The sequence below is a fragment of the Marmota monax genome, unplaced genomic scaffold (genome assembly GCF_021218885.2).
Source record: "Marmota monax isolate L192 unplaced genomic scaffold, Marmota_monax_Labrador192_F-V1.1 WCK01_AAM20220418_F8-fsc00142, whole genome shotgun sequence".
Lineage (NCBI taxonomy): Eukaryota > Metazoa > Chordata > Mammalia > Rodentia > Sciuridae > Marmota > Marmota monax.
In genome coordinates this window covers 4,409,340-4,429,718 of record NW_026692025.1, presented here as the reverse complement: position 1 = coordinate 4,429,718, position 20,379 = coordinate 4,409,340, and the positions used below count along the sequence as shown (strand labels likewise).

At 41.7% G+C, this 20,379-nt stretch overlaps 1 protein-coding gene across 1 annotated transcript in view; it reads left to right on the top strand.

Moving 5' to 3' along the window:
* Window positions 1–20,379, top strand: part of Mamld1 (mastermind like domain containing 1) — a 102,172-nt gene that overhangs the window by 75,004 nt on the left and 6,789 nt on the right. The window contains exon 4 of the mRNA XM_046453601.2: window positions 17,618–17,861. Within this exon, the coding sequence (XP_046309557.1) occupies window positions 17,618–17,861 (244 nt within the window). The remainder of the gene's footprint in view (window positions 1–17,617; window positions 17,862–20,379) is intronic.

Below are 20,379 nucleotides of genomic sequence, written 5' to 3'. Positions count from 1 at the left end.
CAGGCAGCAGTGAGCGCTCAACATTTGGGAAGGCAGTGATCTCACCGTCTGCCCTCCCTGAGGGGCTGTGTCTATGGTGGGGTCCAGGCAGCTTCATCTGAGGTAGGCTCTTGGGGAAATCCCTCACAACCCTCACCAATGGGCCTGTCTGATCCCTGGCACACCTAGTCCTCTGAAGTCCAACACTCCCAGCAGAAAGGCCTGAAGGGAAATGGCACAGAGCAACAGACACTGGGACCTTTGCCTTGGGGCCCCCAGAAGATCTTGAGGCTGGGCTCAAGGCCAAGTTTTCCCTCCTAGCACAAATAGCTGAGGCACTAAGAGCCATGTGGATGATGAGTGACAAATGTGACCCCAGTATGACTTTAGGTGGGCAGAAGGAAGGGATAAGGATCCAACCACAGCTGCTTACAGCAGGCTGGGGTCATCTGCCACTTGAAGACCCTGATATGTTCCTTGGAGTTTGACAAATCCCACAATCTGGTCCTGCTTTGTAAACTAACTGTGTGTCCTCTGACCTGGTTATTTTTGAGCTTGAAAGGGACAGCAGGAGGTAGAATACAGTTGGCTGTCCATATCTATGCTTTCTCTAGTCCCAGATTCAACTAACTCTGGATCAAAAATATTTTTTAAATGTGTATCTATAGTGAACATGTACAAACTTTTTATTTATTCTTTTTCATTATTCCCTAAACAATACAATGTAAGTATTTGCATAGCATTCACATTGTATTGCTAGTATAATTTATCTGGAGATTATTCGAAGTAAGGGCTGTCACCATCCGCAGATTTAGGGATCTGAGGGAAATTCTGAAACTAAGTCTCCATGGAAATGGAGAGAGATCTGTACTTATTATGGTTAAAGCACTCCACCTTCTACCCCCAAGGAAAGTTTCTCCTTTGTTCTAAGGAGTTGAAACACTTTGAATTGTATTTAATTTCATTATTTTGCCCACAATGGCAAACACTGCTTTTTCTTGTTTTATTGTGTTGTAGGATTTTTAATTTGATGCCATCCCATTTATTAATTCTTGATTTTATTTCTTGAATTTTAGGGATTTTAAAGGAAGTTAGTGTCTGTGCCAATAGGTTGGAGTATTGGTTGGTCCTGTGTTTTCTTCTAGCAATTGCTAAGCTTCTGGTCTAATTCCTAGGTCTTTAATCCACTTTGAGTTATCTTTTGTGCAGGGTGAGAGATAACAGCCTAGTTTCATTCTTGTACACATGGATAGCTGGTTTTCCAGAGTGTATTTTTGTTTGTTTCTTGTGGATGAGGACTCATCACAAATGAAGGTTTCTCCCCATCCAAAATACTGAGGTGTTGAAAGCAGAAAACAGGGAGATCCAAAGAGATCGCCCCATCCCACGTGCAGTCCCACCTCTGCAGCTGTCCTGAAACTTCGTTGACTCCTGAATCCCATTTGAATAACAGTTTCTAAGATAGTGAGAGGACTATAGGCCCCTGTCTGTCTGTTTCTTCGGTGCTTTGTTCCTTCATCCCATATTAGGCAAGTTTCACTCACAGATGAAAGGACCAGAGTTTCAGTTGTGCAAGATGAAAAGTTCTGCAGATGGACACTGATGATGGTTGCACAACATTGTGAAAGAACTTGATGCCACTGAATTATACACTTAAAAGATCAAAATGGTCAGTTTTATGCTACATACAGTCTTGCACCATAAAATGATGTTTCTGTCAACAACAGACTGAATATATGAAAGTGCTCTTATAAGGTTATAATGGAACCAAAAAATTACTCTCACCATAGCGGTCATAGTGTAACACATTGAATTGTTTGCAGCGATACTGCTGTTAAAAAAAAAAAAAAAAAAAAAACTGGTCATATGAAAGAATAGCACATACAATGAATAATAGTAAATAACTATATTGCTGGTTTAAGCATATAGTGTACTATACCTTTTAATCTTTATTTTTGACTGTACTCCTTCTGCTTATAAACAAAATCACTGTTGAAACAATGTGCAGTGTCATGTCATCAGTAATCTCATACTTTTTATGTCTACCAAGTCTATTGATTGTATCAAGAGGCCATGAGGAGCCAACCATGGTGATGTACCCCTATAGTCTCAGAAACTCAGGAGGCAAAGGCAGGAGGATCAAAAGTTCAAGGTCAGCCTCAGCAACTTAGTGAGATCCTGTGTTAAAAAATAAAAGGGCTGGGTATATAGCTTAGTGGTAAAGCACCTCTGGGTTCAATCCCTAGTACCAAAAATTTTAAAACAGGCCACATGAGTAGTTGACCTGTGCCATCTAGGTTTCTGTAAGTGTATTCTAGGACATTCCTACCAAGACAAAATCACCTAGCAATACATTTCTCAGAATGTGTCTCATTAAGTGACACCTGACTGGGTGCCTTACCAAAACAAAAAGAAAAAACCTGCAGTTTTAAAACACTTGCTAATATTTCCATTTCCAGTAAATTAGTGTGCATTATAAAGTGGCAGGGCAGCAAGCTCAGCTGCCTGTTTTCCATCTTGGGGAGGAGCAGAATTGATTGCATGTCCACTTGTCATTTTGTGTGGTCCATTGGGTTTTCTGCATGTCTTAGTGAGGTGCATGGAGGTTAAACACACAGGATAGAGTCACCTGGCATAGCTAGTGCTTAGAAATAACTTTTCTGGCAAATTAAACAAAATGACTGTCATTCTCTAGGCATTTTGGAGAAATGAAAGCATGTTGGGTGGAGGGACAAAGAAATGGCTGTAAATGGGGATGGGTATCATCTCTGCTTTTGAATGGGATAAGAAACCCCACTTGCTTCAATGGCCCTCTGGTTTATCCACAAGTCTGGAAACACGAGGATGACTCACAGCTTGCTGAGTAATACAGGAGTCAACAAAATGATGCTTTTCTGCGCAAACTGTCCCTCTGGAATAAGTACTGGTACTTGGAACAGAGTGCTGGAAAATGTTAAGTCTCTCAGCCATGTGACAGCCAGCTCTTAAGGGCTATGACACTGGCATATAAGTAGGAAGTGAGAACCCTGACCAAATGACTTGGGGAAAGTTGTATACCTGGTTTTTATGTCACTACTCACACCCAAGCTCACAAGGCCTTTGCTTTCTGCCTCTCAGGGTTTGGTGACGTGAACTTCTTAACTGGTTGTGTCTTATCTGCTACCCCACTTGGTAGTAAGTTCCTCAGTCACAGGAAGATGTCTTACTAACTCTGTAAATGTGAGCTGAAGGACCCTTTGAATGAATGAGCAGAAAAAATGTAGGGGTGAATGAATGAGTTCCAGCCTTTATAGAATGTTAGGTTCTGGAGACTTTTGCATGTTTAAGGGTAATTATCCATAGAAACTGTGTCTTCACAGCTTAGGAGCCTAATGAACCTGTGTAGTCTCAAGCTGAGGAGAAGGGAGAAGTTGGCCTCTAAATGTAGGGCCACTGCCTATAGTGTGATTTCTTTTCTGCTCCAGTTGGGTTTCTTGTCATTCTACAGCAAGTGTGCAATATCTAAATACATGTATTTCTTCAACTTCCAAAAAATGCAGAGCTTTATACTTCCAGTGATAATTTGTACTGGGTGTTCTATTGTTGTTGTTGCTGCTTCTGCTGCTGCTGTCATCATTTAATACAATTTACAAGGACAAAACAAGACTTCTGGCTGCAGTTTCACATACCACAATGACAGCCACACATGATAAGAAAAAAAAAAGCTAGCTTAGAAATTCAGACCATTCAATTTCATTGCTTTTTCCCAGTTAAGATTTGTTCATAACACTCTTAGGCAGCACTTACACTCATTCAATTGCAGTCAGTCATGTGAGCAGTGAGTGGTCTATACTTACAGTGTGTTGATAACTCTGCTATTTCTTTTTGACTAGCAAAGGATCAAGTGGGCATGTTTTGAAGGCTGTTCATCATATATTACACTTAAATAGTAACTTATAAGAACACTTGACTGCATTTGAATTAAGCTCTGTTACCTTTCCATTGCTATAACAAAGTACTGAGATAATCAAGTTAAAAGGAGAAAAGTTTCCTGTTGGCTCTGTTGCTTTTGTGCTTGTGGCAAGGCAGAACACTATAGGGGTGCCATGTTACCTCATGGCAGCTGGGAAGAAAAAGAAGGAAGAAGAAGAGGCTAGGATCCCAATATCCCCTTCAAGGACATGCCCCCAATGACCTCATTTCCTCCCACAAGGCCCTACCTCCTAAAGGTTTTGCCACCTGCCAATAGACTGGTTACCAAGCCTATAACACATGAGCCTTTGGGGGTGCATTGAATTTCCAAATTATAGCAAGCTCCCACAACTGTTTTGAAAATTCATTATTTTATTTTCTTAGTTTGTGAGTACAGATCCTACTTTGCTTATGGAGATTCTCTCTTTTGGGTTTTGTTTTTAGCATTTTGACAGCTATATTGGTAGTTTCTTCAATTTTCTTTATTAGTTTTGATGTAGAAGAGTTTTCTTTAGCAGAACAATTACATCACAAGGAGATTCCCTCCCATATGACTCTACCTGGAAAGGTCTCCTGATTTCTTTTATTACTCTATTAGTAACTATAGTTCAAGATTGATACAGATCAAAGGAGCAGAATGAGGTTGAAAGAGCAGCCTCTGGCAATAGCCTTGGCAATGTCAATTCCTTCTGAATTCATGGGGATCTGTTCTGCCTGCCTCTTTCCTCAGAAGCTGCTGAGAAGTACTTCTTTTCCAAACCCCCAGGGGTTACCCCACACTGCAAAAGGCAAGATTATAGCCAAGGACTCATCTGTTGAAAGACTATATTAGTCTGCTTTTGAAATAATGTCTTAGCCTTAGGAATTTACAAGGTTCTACCAAGGCCCTGCTACAAGCAATAAATCTTTTTGTGACTTGTCAGAGGTAGATTGACATTCAATTTAGATTTTAGCATCTTGCTCTTAGCCTCATTTTTTTTAAAAGAATTGCATGATCTTGAGGTTGGTCAACATTCTAGTCCTATATGCCCATCAAGTCTTAAAAGCACTTCACAGATTTGAAGACAACTCTAATATTCCTACTGAGCCTCTATTCCCACCCAATTTTTTGCCCATATCCTTACTTCCTGCTTCTGAACTGTGCCCAGGGCATTGACATGAAGCCCTCTGGGTGAGCAAGGCTCTACTGGATGGACCTAAAATTCTCCAGATGCATTTGGCCCAGTGGAGAAGAGAGCAAGAGGTTCTCTTCCCATGTTCCAAACATTCTGCTTTGTTCCTGCCCTCCTATGATCCACTTACAAGGGTGATAGCCACATCCCCCATCTGCCCTGCCTAAGCCCATTGTTCATGCCAACTCCAATTCATAACAACCCCCCACTGAGGTTTATAAGCATTCTCTGTAGTCCTATACATCATTTGTTTCTATTTCTCACCATCCTATACACAAAATTTTTGATATAATATTGGACTACAGAGAAAGAGAATGAGCCAACCCTCACAATTGTTCCTAGAACCATCAGCTTCCTACTCAGCAATACCTTTTACAGGCTTTTAGGGTTTTTGTTTAGTTATTACCTCTGAAATCAAATTTTGACTTTCTGGTGTATCCTAAGACTTTTCAAAGGATTTAAAAAATTCAGGAGCTTGGTGCCAATAATTGCTTTTAGGAGCTAGCACTGCCTATTTTCTATAGATGAATTCCAGTTTGAATCATCAATTATTTTCTTCATAGAAACCCACAAAGTACATATTCATGTTTGCGTCGAAATTGAATATGATCCAGACATTCTTAATGTTAAGCTAAACTATTTCTTCTAAAATGTGTATCACATTCAACTAATGCATAATTAAGAGCTTGAGTGCCATACTTTAGATCTGAATGAAAAGCCTAAGATTGCAATATTTGATCTGTACTAGATGGGTTTGCTAGAGCATGCTGGACAATTCAAGTATATTAGTTTTGTCTTTAGGTGGCCTGGTCTATGGATAAAGAAACATGACTCAGGGCTCAGCAGAGTTAAACAGTCCCAAGCTTCATCATTAGAAATGAAGTTTGCTCTAATGTGAGGCTAAAGGCATAGTGCAGAGATCATGAACTCAGAGGTCTGAGGGGCCAGGCTAGATTCTTTATCAGTTAGAATGTATTCAGTTGCCCGTAGCAGACAACCCAGTTCATAGCAGAAAACCCAGTTCACACTGGGTTGAATAAAGGGTGCTTACTAACCCCAGGAAAGTGAAAGTCTAGCAGTTGGACAGACTTCAGGGTTCAGCTCAGCAGTCACCAGAAGCTGTTTCTTTCTGGCTAGCTCTGCCTTACATAGCATGGGCCTCATCCTGTAGCTGGCTCCCCCTTGTGGGCACATGATAACAGCCAACAATTCCTGTCCCCATTCAGAAAGCAGGCATTGCTTCTAGTCTCTCTGCTGGAAGAGCAAAGGAGGCTTCTTTCCCAGAAGTCTCTGGGGACTTCTGAGCTTACTAACCTGCACTGATCACATACTTACTGTGCTCAAATTCATGTCAGTGATGCTAAGTGCCCATCTCTAGGACCTAAAGTAAAGGCAGGTTAACCAAAGTGTATAGGTGGCATAGGACAAGTAAGGCTACCTGAATGAAAATGGGGGGAAGTCATCAAGAGAATAATTCAGTTTTGGCCAGACCACCAACAGTATTCACTACTGCAGGTGTATCCTCGCTCCTCCTCATCCATACACTCTCTCTTCCTTGCACATACCTCCCCAAAACTCTCTCTCTCCCCCTATAGAAATCCTATTTACTCTTCTCTGAAGAGCTCCAGCTCCAAACTTGAAACCCTGAGAGATACACCATCCTCACAATTGGGTCACTATGTGGCTCTCTCTTCACCTTCAGTGATTCCTTGGTCATTGTACTTACCTGGGCAGAGAAAGAGCAGGAGTACAGAAAAAAGAAAGAAAGAAAACCTTCCAATTTGGAAAGGGGGGATTGAAAAGTAACAGAGAGTGGTCACCAATCCATTGTCCATGTCATATTCTGCCACACAGGGGTGGCAGGGAGTCACGTGATTCTTGCTTCTTTGAGACCCGGTCTTCTGTTCTTTATAATGAGAGGGCTGGAGGAAATCACATTATGTCACATTGGAGTATGTTCCAGAGAACTTGTTTAAATGCACATTTCTGGGTTCCACCCCCAGAGTTTCTGATTCCATAGGTTCTGCAGGGGTCCTGGGAATTTCTAACAGGTTTCTAAGGGGTGCTGCTGCCACTGCTCCAAGGTCCCCCTCTTTGAGAACCTCTGATGCAGATCATCCCTATTCTTTCTTCAAATTCTGTCATTTAGGACTCTGAGATCTAACACTGACTTAGAACACAATATTTTATAAATGGGATATACCCAACTCTACCTTGTGAATAGCTGCAGACAACTTGGAGTTCTTGCTTTGGTTTATAATATAATTTTGACAAGTGGGGCTGAAAATGAAGGATACCTTATGAATTCAGAAAGGTTAACTCCCAAAACTCTCCCAACACCACAGAGCCTGAAGAGCTTATCTAGATAAATCCCATATTTTCCCTCTGGGGAAATGGGATTCCAGCAGTTATTACCTAGAGGCCAAGGAAGAAACTAGGCTTTATAGCTTGCTGCTCCACAAATATGTAGGAAAATAGGTCTCATTCCAAGGTAGCCTTGAAGGAAGGCAGAAGGTAGAGCAAGGTCTTAGAGGAGTGCTAAGTGCTAGAAGGAGGGAGGTAAGGCCCACCAAGGTTGAGGTAGTCTTGATTTAAAGAGAGACAATGAAGGCCATGTTGTGACTTAAAAATGTTACTGTGTGGCACTAATTCCTGTAAGTGGGTAAGGGTGGGGGCCCTTTTGCTGATACAGAAATACTAAGAGTGAAATTGTTAGGAAAATAGGTTTTATTCCAAGCCAGCTTTAAGATAGAAAGCTGGTAGAAGACTGAGCTAATGGTTTCAGAGGAGTCAGATGGCAAAGTGAGACAAAAGGCAGGAGACATATATATGTAGACACACACACACACACACATACACACACACATATGCACAGATTTTTTTTAGTTTGTTCTAGACAGTCTGCCGGAGGGGACAGCCTTCTCCCAGGTCAGGTGGCTGCCTCTAAGCCTTTACTCGCAGCAGGAGGAAACTGCCTAGTTTTAGAGGGGCTCCACATTCAGTCTGTTTCACTGTGGAATGACTGGCTCCAAGTAACAGCCTGAGTCTCCTGACTTCTGGCTCAGAGTCAGGTTCATGTGTTCTGAAACTTGACTGCATCTGCAGACAACTTTAAATCTGGGAATAGGATATGAATTGATACTCTTTACAGTTAATCACCAGTTGCTATCTATATAAAACCTGTGCTGTATATATAAAATTTTATTATTAAATCAAATCAAACTAAAAATTTTGAATAATTTCTTTAGTGATGTTAGATAATAAACTCCACAACCTAAATAAAAGTATGTCCCATATATGTTGACTTTGAAGGCTGAACCTAAGTTTATTGTAACTGATGGATCCCATTGTCACTAGATACTCAATATATTAGAAAAGTCTGTTTTCTCAGGCATAGTGGCAGGTTATACATGAGCCTGCCTTTTTGTTCCCAGAGCTAGCCCTTCTTCCCTCATGAAGAATAGAGAGTTGCATGATCGGAGACCAGAACCTTCTCTACCAGGCAGAGTCTGAAACTCAGCCAGTGTAGATACTCAGAGGACTCCCCTAAACCCCCTCTTCTCCAGAACTCTGGGAGAGTGGGCTTCTTATGAGGTGTGGAGGGAATCATATGACTTGAATTGTCCTTTTTTAAACAACCAATTTATGATTGAAATGAGGAAGGAGAATAACAGAAAAGGGTGTGTAGCCTAAGAAATCTTTAGAAACCATAATAGAACTTAGACAGAAATCAACTTAGTTAGCTATGAGTCAAGTGCTTAAGGGAGAAGACAGATGAGCTCTCCTTGTGTGCTCATTGTCAGTTCAGGCTGCTATAATGGAATTCCAAAGACGGTGGCTTCAAAACAACAAAAAATTGTTTCTCACACTACTGGAAGCTGGAAGTGCCATGTGTCCTCATATGATAGAAGGGATAAACAGACTCCCTAAGCCTCTTTTATCAGGACACTAGTTCTCATTCATGTGAGTTCTACCCTCATACCTAATCACTTCCAAAAGACCCCACCTCCTAATAACATCACATAGGATATTCAGTTTCTTAATTTTTAATGTTTCAAATATTTAACTGATGCATAAAATTGCACATATTAATGGAGTACCATGTATTGTTTCAGCACATGTAGACATTGTGCAATGTTTAAATCAGGTTTATTTATGTATATATTTATATAAATCAGGTTGTTTACATATTTATCTCTGTAAAATTTATCATTTTTTATGGTGAAAATTCAATCCTTTTTAGCTTTTTTGAAAATTATTTGCATTATTATTATCTCTAGTCATCATACTGTGCAATAGCACACCAGAGCTTCTTGATCTTCTCTAACTGTAAATTAGTGCCATTGATCAACCTCTTCCCACCCTTCCTCTTTCCCCAGACTGTAGTAACTACCATTCTACTCCCAACTTCTATGGGATTAACTTTTTTAGATTCCACATACAAGTGAGACTATGTGATAACTGTGCCTGGCTTATATCACTTAACATAATGATCTCCAATCCCATCCATGTTGCTGCAAATTCTAGCATCTCATTCTTTTTATATGACTGAATGGTGTATATGTACCGCATTGTGTATATGTACCACATTTTCTTTGTCCACTCATCCAGTAGTGGACGTGGGTTATTTCCACTTATTGGTCATTGTGCATAGTGCAGCAATGAACATGGGAGTATAGATGTATCTTCAACCTAATGATTTCATTTCCTTTGGATATAAACCCTATTATGGAATTGCCAGATCATATGGTAGTTCTATTTTCAATTTTTTGAGGAACTGTATTCTGTGTTCTGTATTGGCTGTTCTAATTTACATTTGCACCCACAGTGTACAAGAGTTCCCTTTTCTCCACATCTTTGCCAGTTAGTTATCTTTAGTCTCTTTGAAAAGAGCCATTCTGGGGTAAGATGCCACCCCCAACTTTGATATTGCATATCTCTTATGATTAATGACGTTTAACATTTTTCATATAGTTGGTCATTTTTATGTCTTCTTTTGAGAAATGTCTATATCTTTTGCTCCTTTTAGGCTTTTTTGGTTTTTGAGTTTTTGAAATTCCTGGTATATTCTGGATATCAACCCCTTGTCAGATATAGTTTACAAATATTTTCTCCCATTCTGTACATCGACACTTCACTGGACTTTTTGTTTGTTTGTTTTAGTTGTTTTGTTTTGTTTTTGTTTTTGCTTTCAGTATCAGGGATTGAATCCAGAGACACTTTACTACAGAGCCACATTTCAAGCCATGTTTTATATATATATATATATATATATATATATATATATTTATTTATTTATTTATTTATTTTTTGAGATGATAGGTTCTCAGTGAGTTGCTCAGGGCCTCGCTAAGTTGCTGAGGCTGGCTTTGAACTTGGGATCCTCCTTCCTCAGCCTCCTGAGCCACTGGGATCACAGGCATACACTACCGCACCCAGTGACACTTTACTGTGTATTGATTGTTTACTTCGCTGTGTTGAAGCTTTTCAGTTTGATTTAATTAAATTTGTCTATTTTTACTTTTGTTTTCTGTGCTTTTGGATCCTTCTCCAAAAAAAAAATTCTTGTCCATTCCAAAGTCCTAAAGCATATCCACTGTTTTCTTCTAATAGTGTCATCATCTCAGATCTTATATTTAAGTCTTTAATCAATTTTTAATTCTTTTGTGTGTGTGGTTCTCAGAATCTGATTCAGAGTCTCACATATGCTTAGCAAATGCTTTACCACTGAGCTATACCCTAGACCCTTGATGATTTTTATAAAAGGTGACCTACAGGAGTCTAGATTCATTCTTCTGAATCTGTATATCCAATTTTCCCAGCACCATTTATTGAGAAGACTCTCTTCTCTAATGCATGTTCTTAACATGTTTGTCAAAAAACAGTTGGCTGTAGATTCATAGGTTTACTTCTGGACTGTTCCATTCCATTGGTTATGTGTCCATTTTTTGCCAATATCATGCTGCTTTGGTTATTAAGGATTTGTAGAATGTTTTGAAGTGAACTTGTATAATGCTTCCTACTTTCTTCTTTTGCTCAAGATGACTTTGGCATGATTTTGTTTGTTTGGTAGTAGTTCCATATAAATTTTAGAATTGTTTTCCCTGGTTCTGCAAAGAATATCATTGATATTTTCACAAGGATTGCATTGAGATCACTTTGGATAGTATGGACGTTTTTAACAATGGATTTTTCCAATCATGAACACCAGATATAGTTCTACATTTTGTGACCTCTTTAATTTCTTTCATCAATGATTTATAAATTTTATTGTAGATACTTTTCCCCTCTTTGGTTAATTATTCCTAGGTAGTCTGTTACTTTTATAGTTATTATAAATTGGATTGGCTTCTTGATTTCTATTTTAGGTAATTTTCTATCAATGTACAGCAATACTACTAATTTTTGTATGTAGGATTTTGTATCCTACAACCATGCTGAGTTCATTTATTAGTTCTAATGGGTCTTTTTTGGTGGAGTTTTTGGGGTTTCAAGACATCCAACACTATGTTGAATAAAAGTGGTGGAAGTAAGCATCCTAGTCTCATTCCATATCTTAGAGTAAAAGCTTTTACTTTTTCCTCCATTTAGTATATTGTTAGCTGTTGGTTTATTATAAATAGGCTTTATTATGTTAAGGTATATTCCTTATATGCCCAATTTGTTCAGCATATTATCATGAAGGGATGTTGAATTTTATTAAAAACTTTTTATACATCAATTGGGATGACCATATTGTTTCTGTCCATTCTGTTGACATAGTGGATCACGTTTGTGCATTTGTTTGCATATATTGAACCCTGCTTGCATCCTTGGGATGAATCCATTTGATCATGGTGAATAGTCTTTTATGGTACTGATGGATTCAGTGACTAGATAGGTGGCCACCATAGAAGAGTAGCAGCAAACCATGGGGTAGTTTGAGTTGTCTATGTGGACAAACCTGGGGGAAGAAGACAGGACCCAAATCCTAAACCCTGAAAGGGTTGGCATCCCTGACAAGATCTCAAGACAGCTGACATCTGCAAGCTCTAAATCTACCAAGAGTGCACTGAGTCAGGGCACTGCAACCTTGACCCACCCCAATTCCCTGTGCCTAAAGCAGCTCCAAAAAGAGCTATGATTTGTAGCACAAAACCACATAATAAGCCCCAAATTCCAAAATAAACTTTTCCAAAGGAATGGTGCTTTTACATAAACTTGGGTTGCTTCTTTTACATAGCATCATATTTTCTGTTATCACAATTCCTGATTTTCTCTCAAGGGAATCTATTTTGGAGTATATACTGTACATACAGAAGAAACTATAAAGCATGTAATACTAAATCTGACACCCACATAACCCATCAACCAGGTCAAGAAATAATACATCCAATAGCTTAGAAATCCCCAGGTACCCTCCCTATTTCCAGAGATAACACCCATACTGACTTCCCAGTGCTGACTGTAGAAATACACCCTAGAAGATTCCAAGGAGCTTTGAGCTCATTTTAGTCCTTGTGCTTAGTCAAAATGCATTAGGTAGTTGTTTTCTGCATAGACTTCCACAGATGACTTGTCTCCACAATTTTGTTGATTGTTATTAGTTTCAGTTTTACATAAGGACCTTATCTTTTCAGAATACATTTTATGACTTTCTGATTACTAGAGTAATATATGCTTTTTGTACTCAACTTGAAAAAAATGCAGAAAACAAACTTCATGTTGTGATTACTAGAGTAATATATGCTTTTTGTATTCAACTTGAAAAAAATGCAGAAAACAAACTTCATATAAAATATATAAATACAAACATATGAATATATAAATAACCTAGGGACAGCTATTGTGAACATGTTGGAATATAGTATTTCACTAACTTTTTCTATACAGAAATGTATATAACATTGTTGGTAATAACCTGTGTATATAGCCTTTCCCCATTACTGGAAAATATAACAGATACAGAAAAGTCTGGAAGGTTGATGTGTACATTGTGACAGAGTGAAAAGTCTTCATGTTAGCACTGATCAGGTACAGAAATAGAATGTTGACAACCACCAAGTAGAACTTTGTACACCCCTTCTGCCACAGCCTCCTGTCATGGAGTTAGCCACTATCCTCATTCTATCATCATTCTCTTTATTTTCTATGTAGCTTCATCACTTATAAGTGGACTCTTAAACATGCAATAGCTTTGTTTTGGAAAACTGAGTGACAAACACAACCTAGGGTACAAGGCTTCTAGAAGAAGGAAAGCTAAGCTGCCTCTGACTATCTACCCCCAGACTATCTCTTAGAGAAGTAAGTGGCTAAAGGCACCATGAACCTGGGAATGTACAAAGTCCACCACCATCAGGATGCCTGGCAGAGTTCTAGACATGGTGCTATATACATAAAAAATAAATACAGTTAGAGGGATTGGGCCACTGCTGGGTTTTGCTTTCATGCTCATAATAGGCTGCCTTCAGTTCCTTCAGCTATCAGGTGTAGGCCAGTGCAAAACATCTCCATGGGGGGAAGTGACAGTTCTCAGGTTATCCAGGCAGCAGCACCTGTAAAGCAGAGTGGAAATTCACCAGCAAAAGTCAAATCAGATCTCTCATCTCCACCAGAGTTAGGGAGAGGTGATTGCCCAAGAACGGAGTCAGGAGGGGATTCAGAGATCTACCTGCTTCCTAAACAGCTTTTACCAACCCCTATTACATTGGCCACCACCCCTTTCTGCTGAGAGCCATACCCGAGTCCGAATGATGCATGGCATTTTTGCCAGAACGGAGTGGTTGAGAGGTGACCAGCAAGCCATTGAGATGATAATGGTTATGTTAAGCTGTGTATATTAGACCCCTGCTGTCGGCCTCCACCTGCTACTTTGGAGTTTTCGCGGGGATTCCTGGAGAGTTCCCATTGGTTGGGGAAGTGCCGGAGGAGGGAATTCCGGTTGGTGGTTCCTGGAGGAGCCTCGAGGCGTTCGGGAGAGTTCCCGGGGAGCGTGTGTGGAGTGTGCTGGTGGAGTTCAGAAATAAAGTTTGTTCCTGCTTCAGTGGCTCGTGATTTGTGCCCAGCCAGACTGCGGCATTTCACCAACCAATGGGAACTCTCCGGGAATCCCCGCGAGAACTCCAAAGTAGCACAAGAACTCCAAAGTAGCAGGTGGAGGCGGACAGCAGGGGTCTAATATACACAGCTTAACATAACCATTATCATCTCAATGGCTTGCTGGTCACCTCTCAACCACTCTGTTCTGGCAAAAATGCCATGTATCATTTGGACTTTATGGCTCTCAGCACCTTTCCACTTCACCTTCCATTTCCAGAGACAATCTGAGGCTTCTATTTCTGAGCTTGATGAAGATTCTGCCATAGAGATCAAGTTTCTTTTCAGCTTTCTGTTCTGCCCACTGGTGATTTAGCTTCCATGGGGCTATGTCGTCAGTGAAGCCTGCTCTGTTGACATTTTTCTTTGGGGATGGGGCCTCACTGTGTTTCCCAGGATGGCCTCCAACTCCTGAGCTTTAGCAGTTCCTCTGTCTCAGTCTCCCTAGTAGCTGGAACTACAGGTACATGCCACCATGCCTAGCTAAGTGTATGTACTATATAGCTTCTTCTTAAATTATGGTGCTATCTCCTCTTCTACACTCCCTATCTGGTGGGATTTTTTCCTTTAAAAACAAAGCAAAATATAAACCTTTGCTGTAGTTCTAATGGGACTTTGAGAAGGAATGAATTAAAATGCATGCATTAAATCTGCTGTCTAAATCCGGAAGTCTCCAAAGGAAATCCTGCCACTCCCTTCCTTGTTTGCTAGAATGTGTCAGTTGGTTGTATGGCTTCTCAGGAACCCTAGGGCCTATCAGCAGTACTTACTGTACCCAGCAAGGTGGCACTTGGGGAACTTGAGGCTGGGAAAATTGGAGTAAGGAGTATGCATAAGCCTAAGGGTTTTTCTTTGAACACTGCTTCATCTTCAACTACCTTTAGTGTTTGTGACTAAAAGCCTGGCTTTTTTGAAAGTCAGACCCAGGTTCAGCTTTCAGCTCTGTCACTTACCTATCATGTGACTTTGAGCTAGTTGCCATCAGAAAAGAAATGTCATTTGATCTTGACTCTGACCAAGTGAGAGCTTTATGGCTGATGGGCATGTTTTCTGCCTTTTATTTAATTATATCCTATAAGTGTATAAAAGGTTGTTAGGAACATTGTAACTTCTAAAGGTTTCTAAACATAATTAACTTTGGTAAATCCATCTCTGTCTTTGGGACAGACACTCATAAGGCTTCGTATTTTCTTTATTCCATTTTTCTAAAACTGGGGATTGCATTGGTAGTGCCTGATCCCATCCTGCTCCACTTGAGTGAGTGGCTCCAGGCCCACTCTTGATTGTTCCCACACTGTTGGGACTTCTGCTGATGAACACATCCATGTGCCATCTGCATTTTTTTCTGCGTGATGGACTACTGAGGCATTGCAAGCTATGCTAATGCTGATAGGGGATCCTGTTTCTTGACCCATCACTAATATCTTGCAAGTACATGAAGCTACCAGAGATTCCTGAGCAAAAGCTTAAAAAGCTTTCAATCTGTCCAAATAAGCCCCATCAACTGCTTTTAGAATGTGTCATCATGGAGCAGGCAAGTCATCAGAACCTAAGAATATTTGTATATTGGGGTCTTAAAAACCAATACGGCTGTAAAATATTGTTCCGAATCATCAAGGAACTAGAAGTGCAGGAGTAAAGGATTGTGAGTTGTAGAAAGCCACGTTTCTGCACTTACTCCACCCAGATGACCTTGCTCCAAGGACAAATTGGAGCTTGATGAAATAAAGCTGCACATGGCCAGTGAGCCCAGCTCTGTGCTAATGAATCACCCCAATGGAAGAGGACCTGAGTTCTCTATGGTTGGTATTAACACCAACAGAATGGCAAAGAACTCTTTTTCACGGGTACATTAAGTTCACTTGCTAAGCCTAATTCGTGTTCTTTTTAGCTTTATTTTTGGCTTTGGGGGGAGTTTTGTTTTTGTTTTTTGGTTATTCATTTGTTTTTGGATGAGAATGTGTTATCTCTAAAACTCTTCAGGTAGTTAGGTTGTCTTCTAATGCCTATTTTTAAATATTTATAACTTGCTCTTAAGTATTTGTCTGGAGCCTCCCTTGTAATACTCTGCCTGTGTTTTTCTTAATAGAACATTAAGACAATTTCTCCATTTCAAAACTTGCTTTCTATATACCATGTTCGTACCTGAACGTGTATGTGTGGGTTTTGGACTGAGGCATACCTAGGTCTGCATCCTGCTCTACTTCTAGCTAGCTGTGGTAACTTTGGGCAACATAGTTAAAATCTCTGGGCCTCAGTGCCTTCATCCATATAGTAAGGACTGTAATTAGTCCCTACTTCAGAGACAACTGTTTATAAGAATTGAATAAGACCAAATATTGCAAGTACTTGGGTTAATGCTAGAGTGTAGAAAATGCTCAGTAAATTTCATGGCAGTGGCAATTTTTATTGCTTTTTTTCAAATAATATATCGAAAAATCTACTGGACTATCATCCATTGGAAAGACTTGCTCATAGTAGGTGCTTCATAAGTGTTTAGCTTAGATGTGAGAGGTGTTTTTCTTTCCACTGGACTGTTTCTTGGACCCAGTTTTTGATCACTTGCAGCTCAGTATTAAACGTAGGAGAATGAAGATGCTGCTTCAGGGAAAAACAACGAGTTGTCATCATGCAGTCTTTGGCCCAGTCCTCTTGGACACCACTGCTACTAAACACTTGGCATGCTCGTCAGGGTGTAAAAGTCTGGCTCGTCCACTCATCTAAGTTTTGAAGCTTTTGCTGACATAGATATCAAGTAGAAGGTTATTTTAATTGCTTCTGCTGAATGAATTGGGTCATACATTCAATGCTGGTGTCATGCCTCCCTTCTAAAGCTTAATGGAAAGGGAGTTCCTGTCCATCCAATCCTGAAACCTTGAGGCCCTGGCACGGACAAGTTTGGGTTTTGACTGTTGGGAGGTGTACACTTGACTGGTTTTGCACTCACCATTTGGTTTTTCAGACCCCGCAGCATGTCTACCCACACAGAACTACAAACCAGTTGGAGTTGTGTGCTCTGTTGTGAGGGTGGGGGTGGGGCAGGGTGGGGAGGGGTTTGATCCATGAACCAGGTATCTGATGTAGCTTTATTCCAGCTTTCCACAAGCTAGTAATTGCTCAAAATCCATGGATGGGTATTAAGTGGTCAAGAAGACCCCTAAAATTATATGTAAAACATGGATGCTCTGGGAAGGAAGGGGGAGACACTACGGGGGCATTTTCTGTGGCGAGAGACTATAGCCTTTAACTGATTCTCAAAGGAGTCTGTGACCCAAGACAAGCTAAGACCACAAAGCTATTTGGTTTTGCTTCCCCAAACCAGTTGGTGTATATAACCACAACACCCAAACCACCCAAGTAGGAGGTCAGAACAGTGACAAAATCAGTCGGAAACTTTTCCTAGTCAAGCAGCTGATGGATTGTTCAATCGGTTGTTGTAGACCCATGTAGACAAAGCCTGCAAGCTTGGGGAAGCCAGGCCCCCTCAGGTCAGCCTCGGGCGTCAGCCCCCATCCTGCCAGGCCCTGGGGAGTGAGTCCTTCCTGCCCGGCAGCTCCTTTGCTCATGAGCTGGCCAGAGTCACCTCCTCGTACAGCACCTCAGAGGCAGCGCCCTGGGGCGGCTGGGATCCGAAGGACTGGAGGCAGGTGCCTGCTCCACTACTGCCTAGCTGCGATGCCGCAGGTAAGTCACTTCTCCTCAAGCCTCGCTTTCCTCATCTGTCAACTGGGGCACAGCCACCCGCTCAGCCTGCCCGCCTGCCTCACGGGGTTATTTGGGAGGAACACAGGAGGTGACAGCTCTGAAGGCAACCCATAAAGTTCTGTATGCCTCTGAGGGATTTGTAGTGCTTTCTGGCCTTCCTTTTTCTCTAGCCCAAGCAAGCAGAATTCTCCAGGTATCTTGGCCTCACCTGCAGGGAAACAAGTGGGGGATTGCTCAGGGTGCAGTTTCTCTCTCCCTCTTCTGGACACCTTCTGGCATTCCATTTCCTTTCCTGCCTGCCTGTCCCTGCTGCCAGACTGGGAGCCCAAGGGGAGTAGGGGTTGTACTTCTGTGCTTCCAAATCCCCCTACCAGATGACTGCCTGTTTGATACCAAGTGGGGGCTCAGGAACCGCCTCTCCTGCCAGCAATCTGCTGTGGGTTCTGCACCGCATGGTATTCTCTGACCCCACTGAAGGCCTGGCAGTCCAGGAGGGAAGGGAGAAGGCATCCAAGCCAAGCCTATCCCAAGATGGCTGAGAGTCTGAATCAACCTCTAGAGTCTAGAAAGAATGGCTGGCTTACATGCCCCAAAGAGTCACATTAACAGTCATGACAGCAAGATGATGCATACCAGCTTTTGCAGAGAATTTCATTTGGATCTTGGAGTTGTTATTCTGGTGCATGAAATATCAATGTGCACAGGATGTCTGCCCTATCTGCAGAGAGAGAGCTGGAGATACAAGCATTTTCTAAGTGATAGTAATCAGAAGATGGCCATCAAGCTGAAAGGGCCTCCTGGGATTCTGGCCTTTAATGGAAATGCGGCTTTGGTACATCCAGCCTTGTTCTCTTTATCCTGCCTGCCCTGGCCTGGAAGAACAAGCAGTGCTTTCCGTTCAAGGGCTATTGATTTCTTTCTCCCTCAGAGTCACAGTACTCCTCAGCTGTTCGCTCTTCAGATGAAACCAGAAGAATATTGTCCAGCCCAAAGCTGCCAGGGAAACAAAATTAGAGAAAAAGGATATAGATGTCGTCCACTCGGAATGTCGCCATTTCTATCCTGCTCTGTCCTGACTTGCCCTGGCCTCAGAAGCCACAAATGAGAGGATCCCAGCTAGCATGCCTGGAGAGTTCCTTTACCTCACCTCATTATCTGTCTGCCCGAGTAGCAGAGGTCAGAGCACATGTGTGGCCCCAACATTTTCTCTAGGAACTTTAGAAGTTGGCCACACTGAGGGGGGTCCTTGGCACTTGTCACAATAGCCTGTGAGTTTGGGACAGAAATAACAAAGATTTTGTTTCCTCTGCCCAAGGATCATCCCAGCATTTGACAGATTCCAGGTGGCCCTGGAACCACCAAGATGGAGGAGGACTCAGAATGATTTACACAGTCATAGGTCAAGTAGCAAAAAAGGACCTACATGGAGTTCAGCCATTTGCTTTTGATAGTATTTATTTTGTGAAGCCCCTGATGATAGCTTCCACTGGTTGGGACCCAAGGGCTCTTTCTGTGGGAGAGAGCTCCACCTCCTGCACCACTGTCCAAAGGGACAAAAAAAGACCCCAGAAGGCCAATGCTGCTATAGGTTTTGCCAAGCATATGGAACCGTGTGTCAGGATCCAGTTCCCCCTCAGGGTCCCATGCCTCACCCAGGGATTCTGCCAGTACCTTCCACCACCATCCCTTCACCCTGGCATATTGTCTGTAGAACATTATCCTCTTTGACTGATTTACTTGGGTCTTGTCAGCCTCCTGTCTCCTGTAAGCTCCATAAGAGCGGAGGTACACAGTGCCAACTCCAAGCTGGAAACAGAACCTGGTCCATAGCAGACCCATGTTCATCAAATGACTGGCAGAGGGGCTGACTGGGCTGCCCTGTAAGCCCATCACGTCCTTGCACAGTTAAGTTTAGGGACCCTAGAGTCATTGAGGCCTCTGTCCCTCTCATGACACTCTGGGCAGGGGAAGCCATGAAGCCAAGGCCATACACAAGCGCAGGTGTTAAGCAGGTTCCACCCCAAGTCATGGCCCCAGTGATACACAGGGAGATGTGACCTGATGGGTACTCATCGCTCCCTATCTTCTGGAGAAATTGAGTCACAGGCTCTGAGAGTTGAGGAACCTAGTAAACAATGAATACTTGCCTACCATTCATTGTAGGAAACCCCCACAGTTTCTGAAAGATGCTCAAGAAGAAATTTTTGCATAAGAGCACCCCAAACTGGGCTTCTGGCAGCTGTAACTAAATTGTGTCTCTCTATGGGTCCTGGCTGGCCAGAGCCCATGGGTCTCAGGAGTGCCCATCCATGGGGGAGCATGGGACCCCTCAGAAATCAGATCTCAGTGATGTGGGAATTCCCATGCAGTATGCCATCCTCCTGTCATGTCAAAGGAAAAGTCCCAAGGGCCAGTGAGTTGTTGCCAATTCTTGCTTCCATAATCTACAAAAGAAGGTGCTCTTCCTTGTGGAGTAATAAACAAACCCACGCTAGAG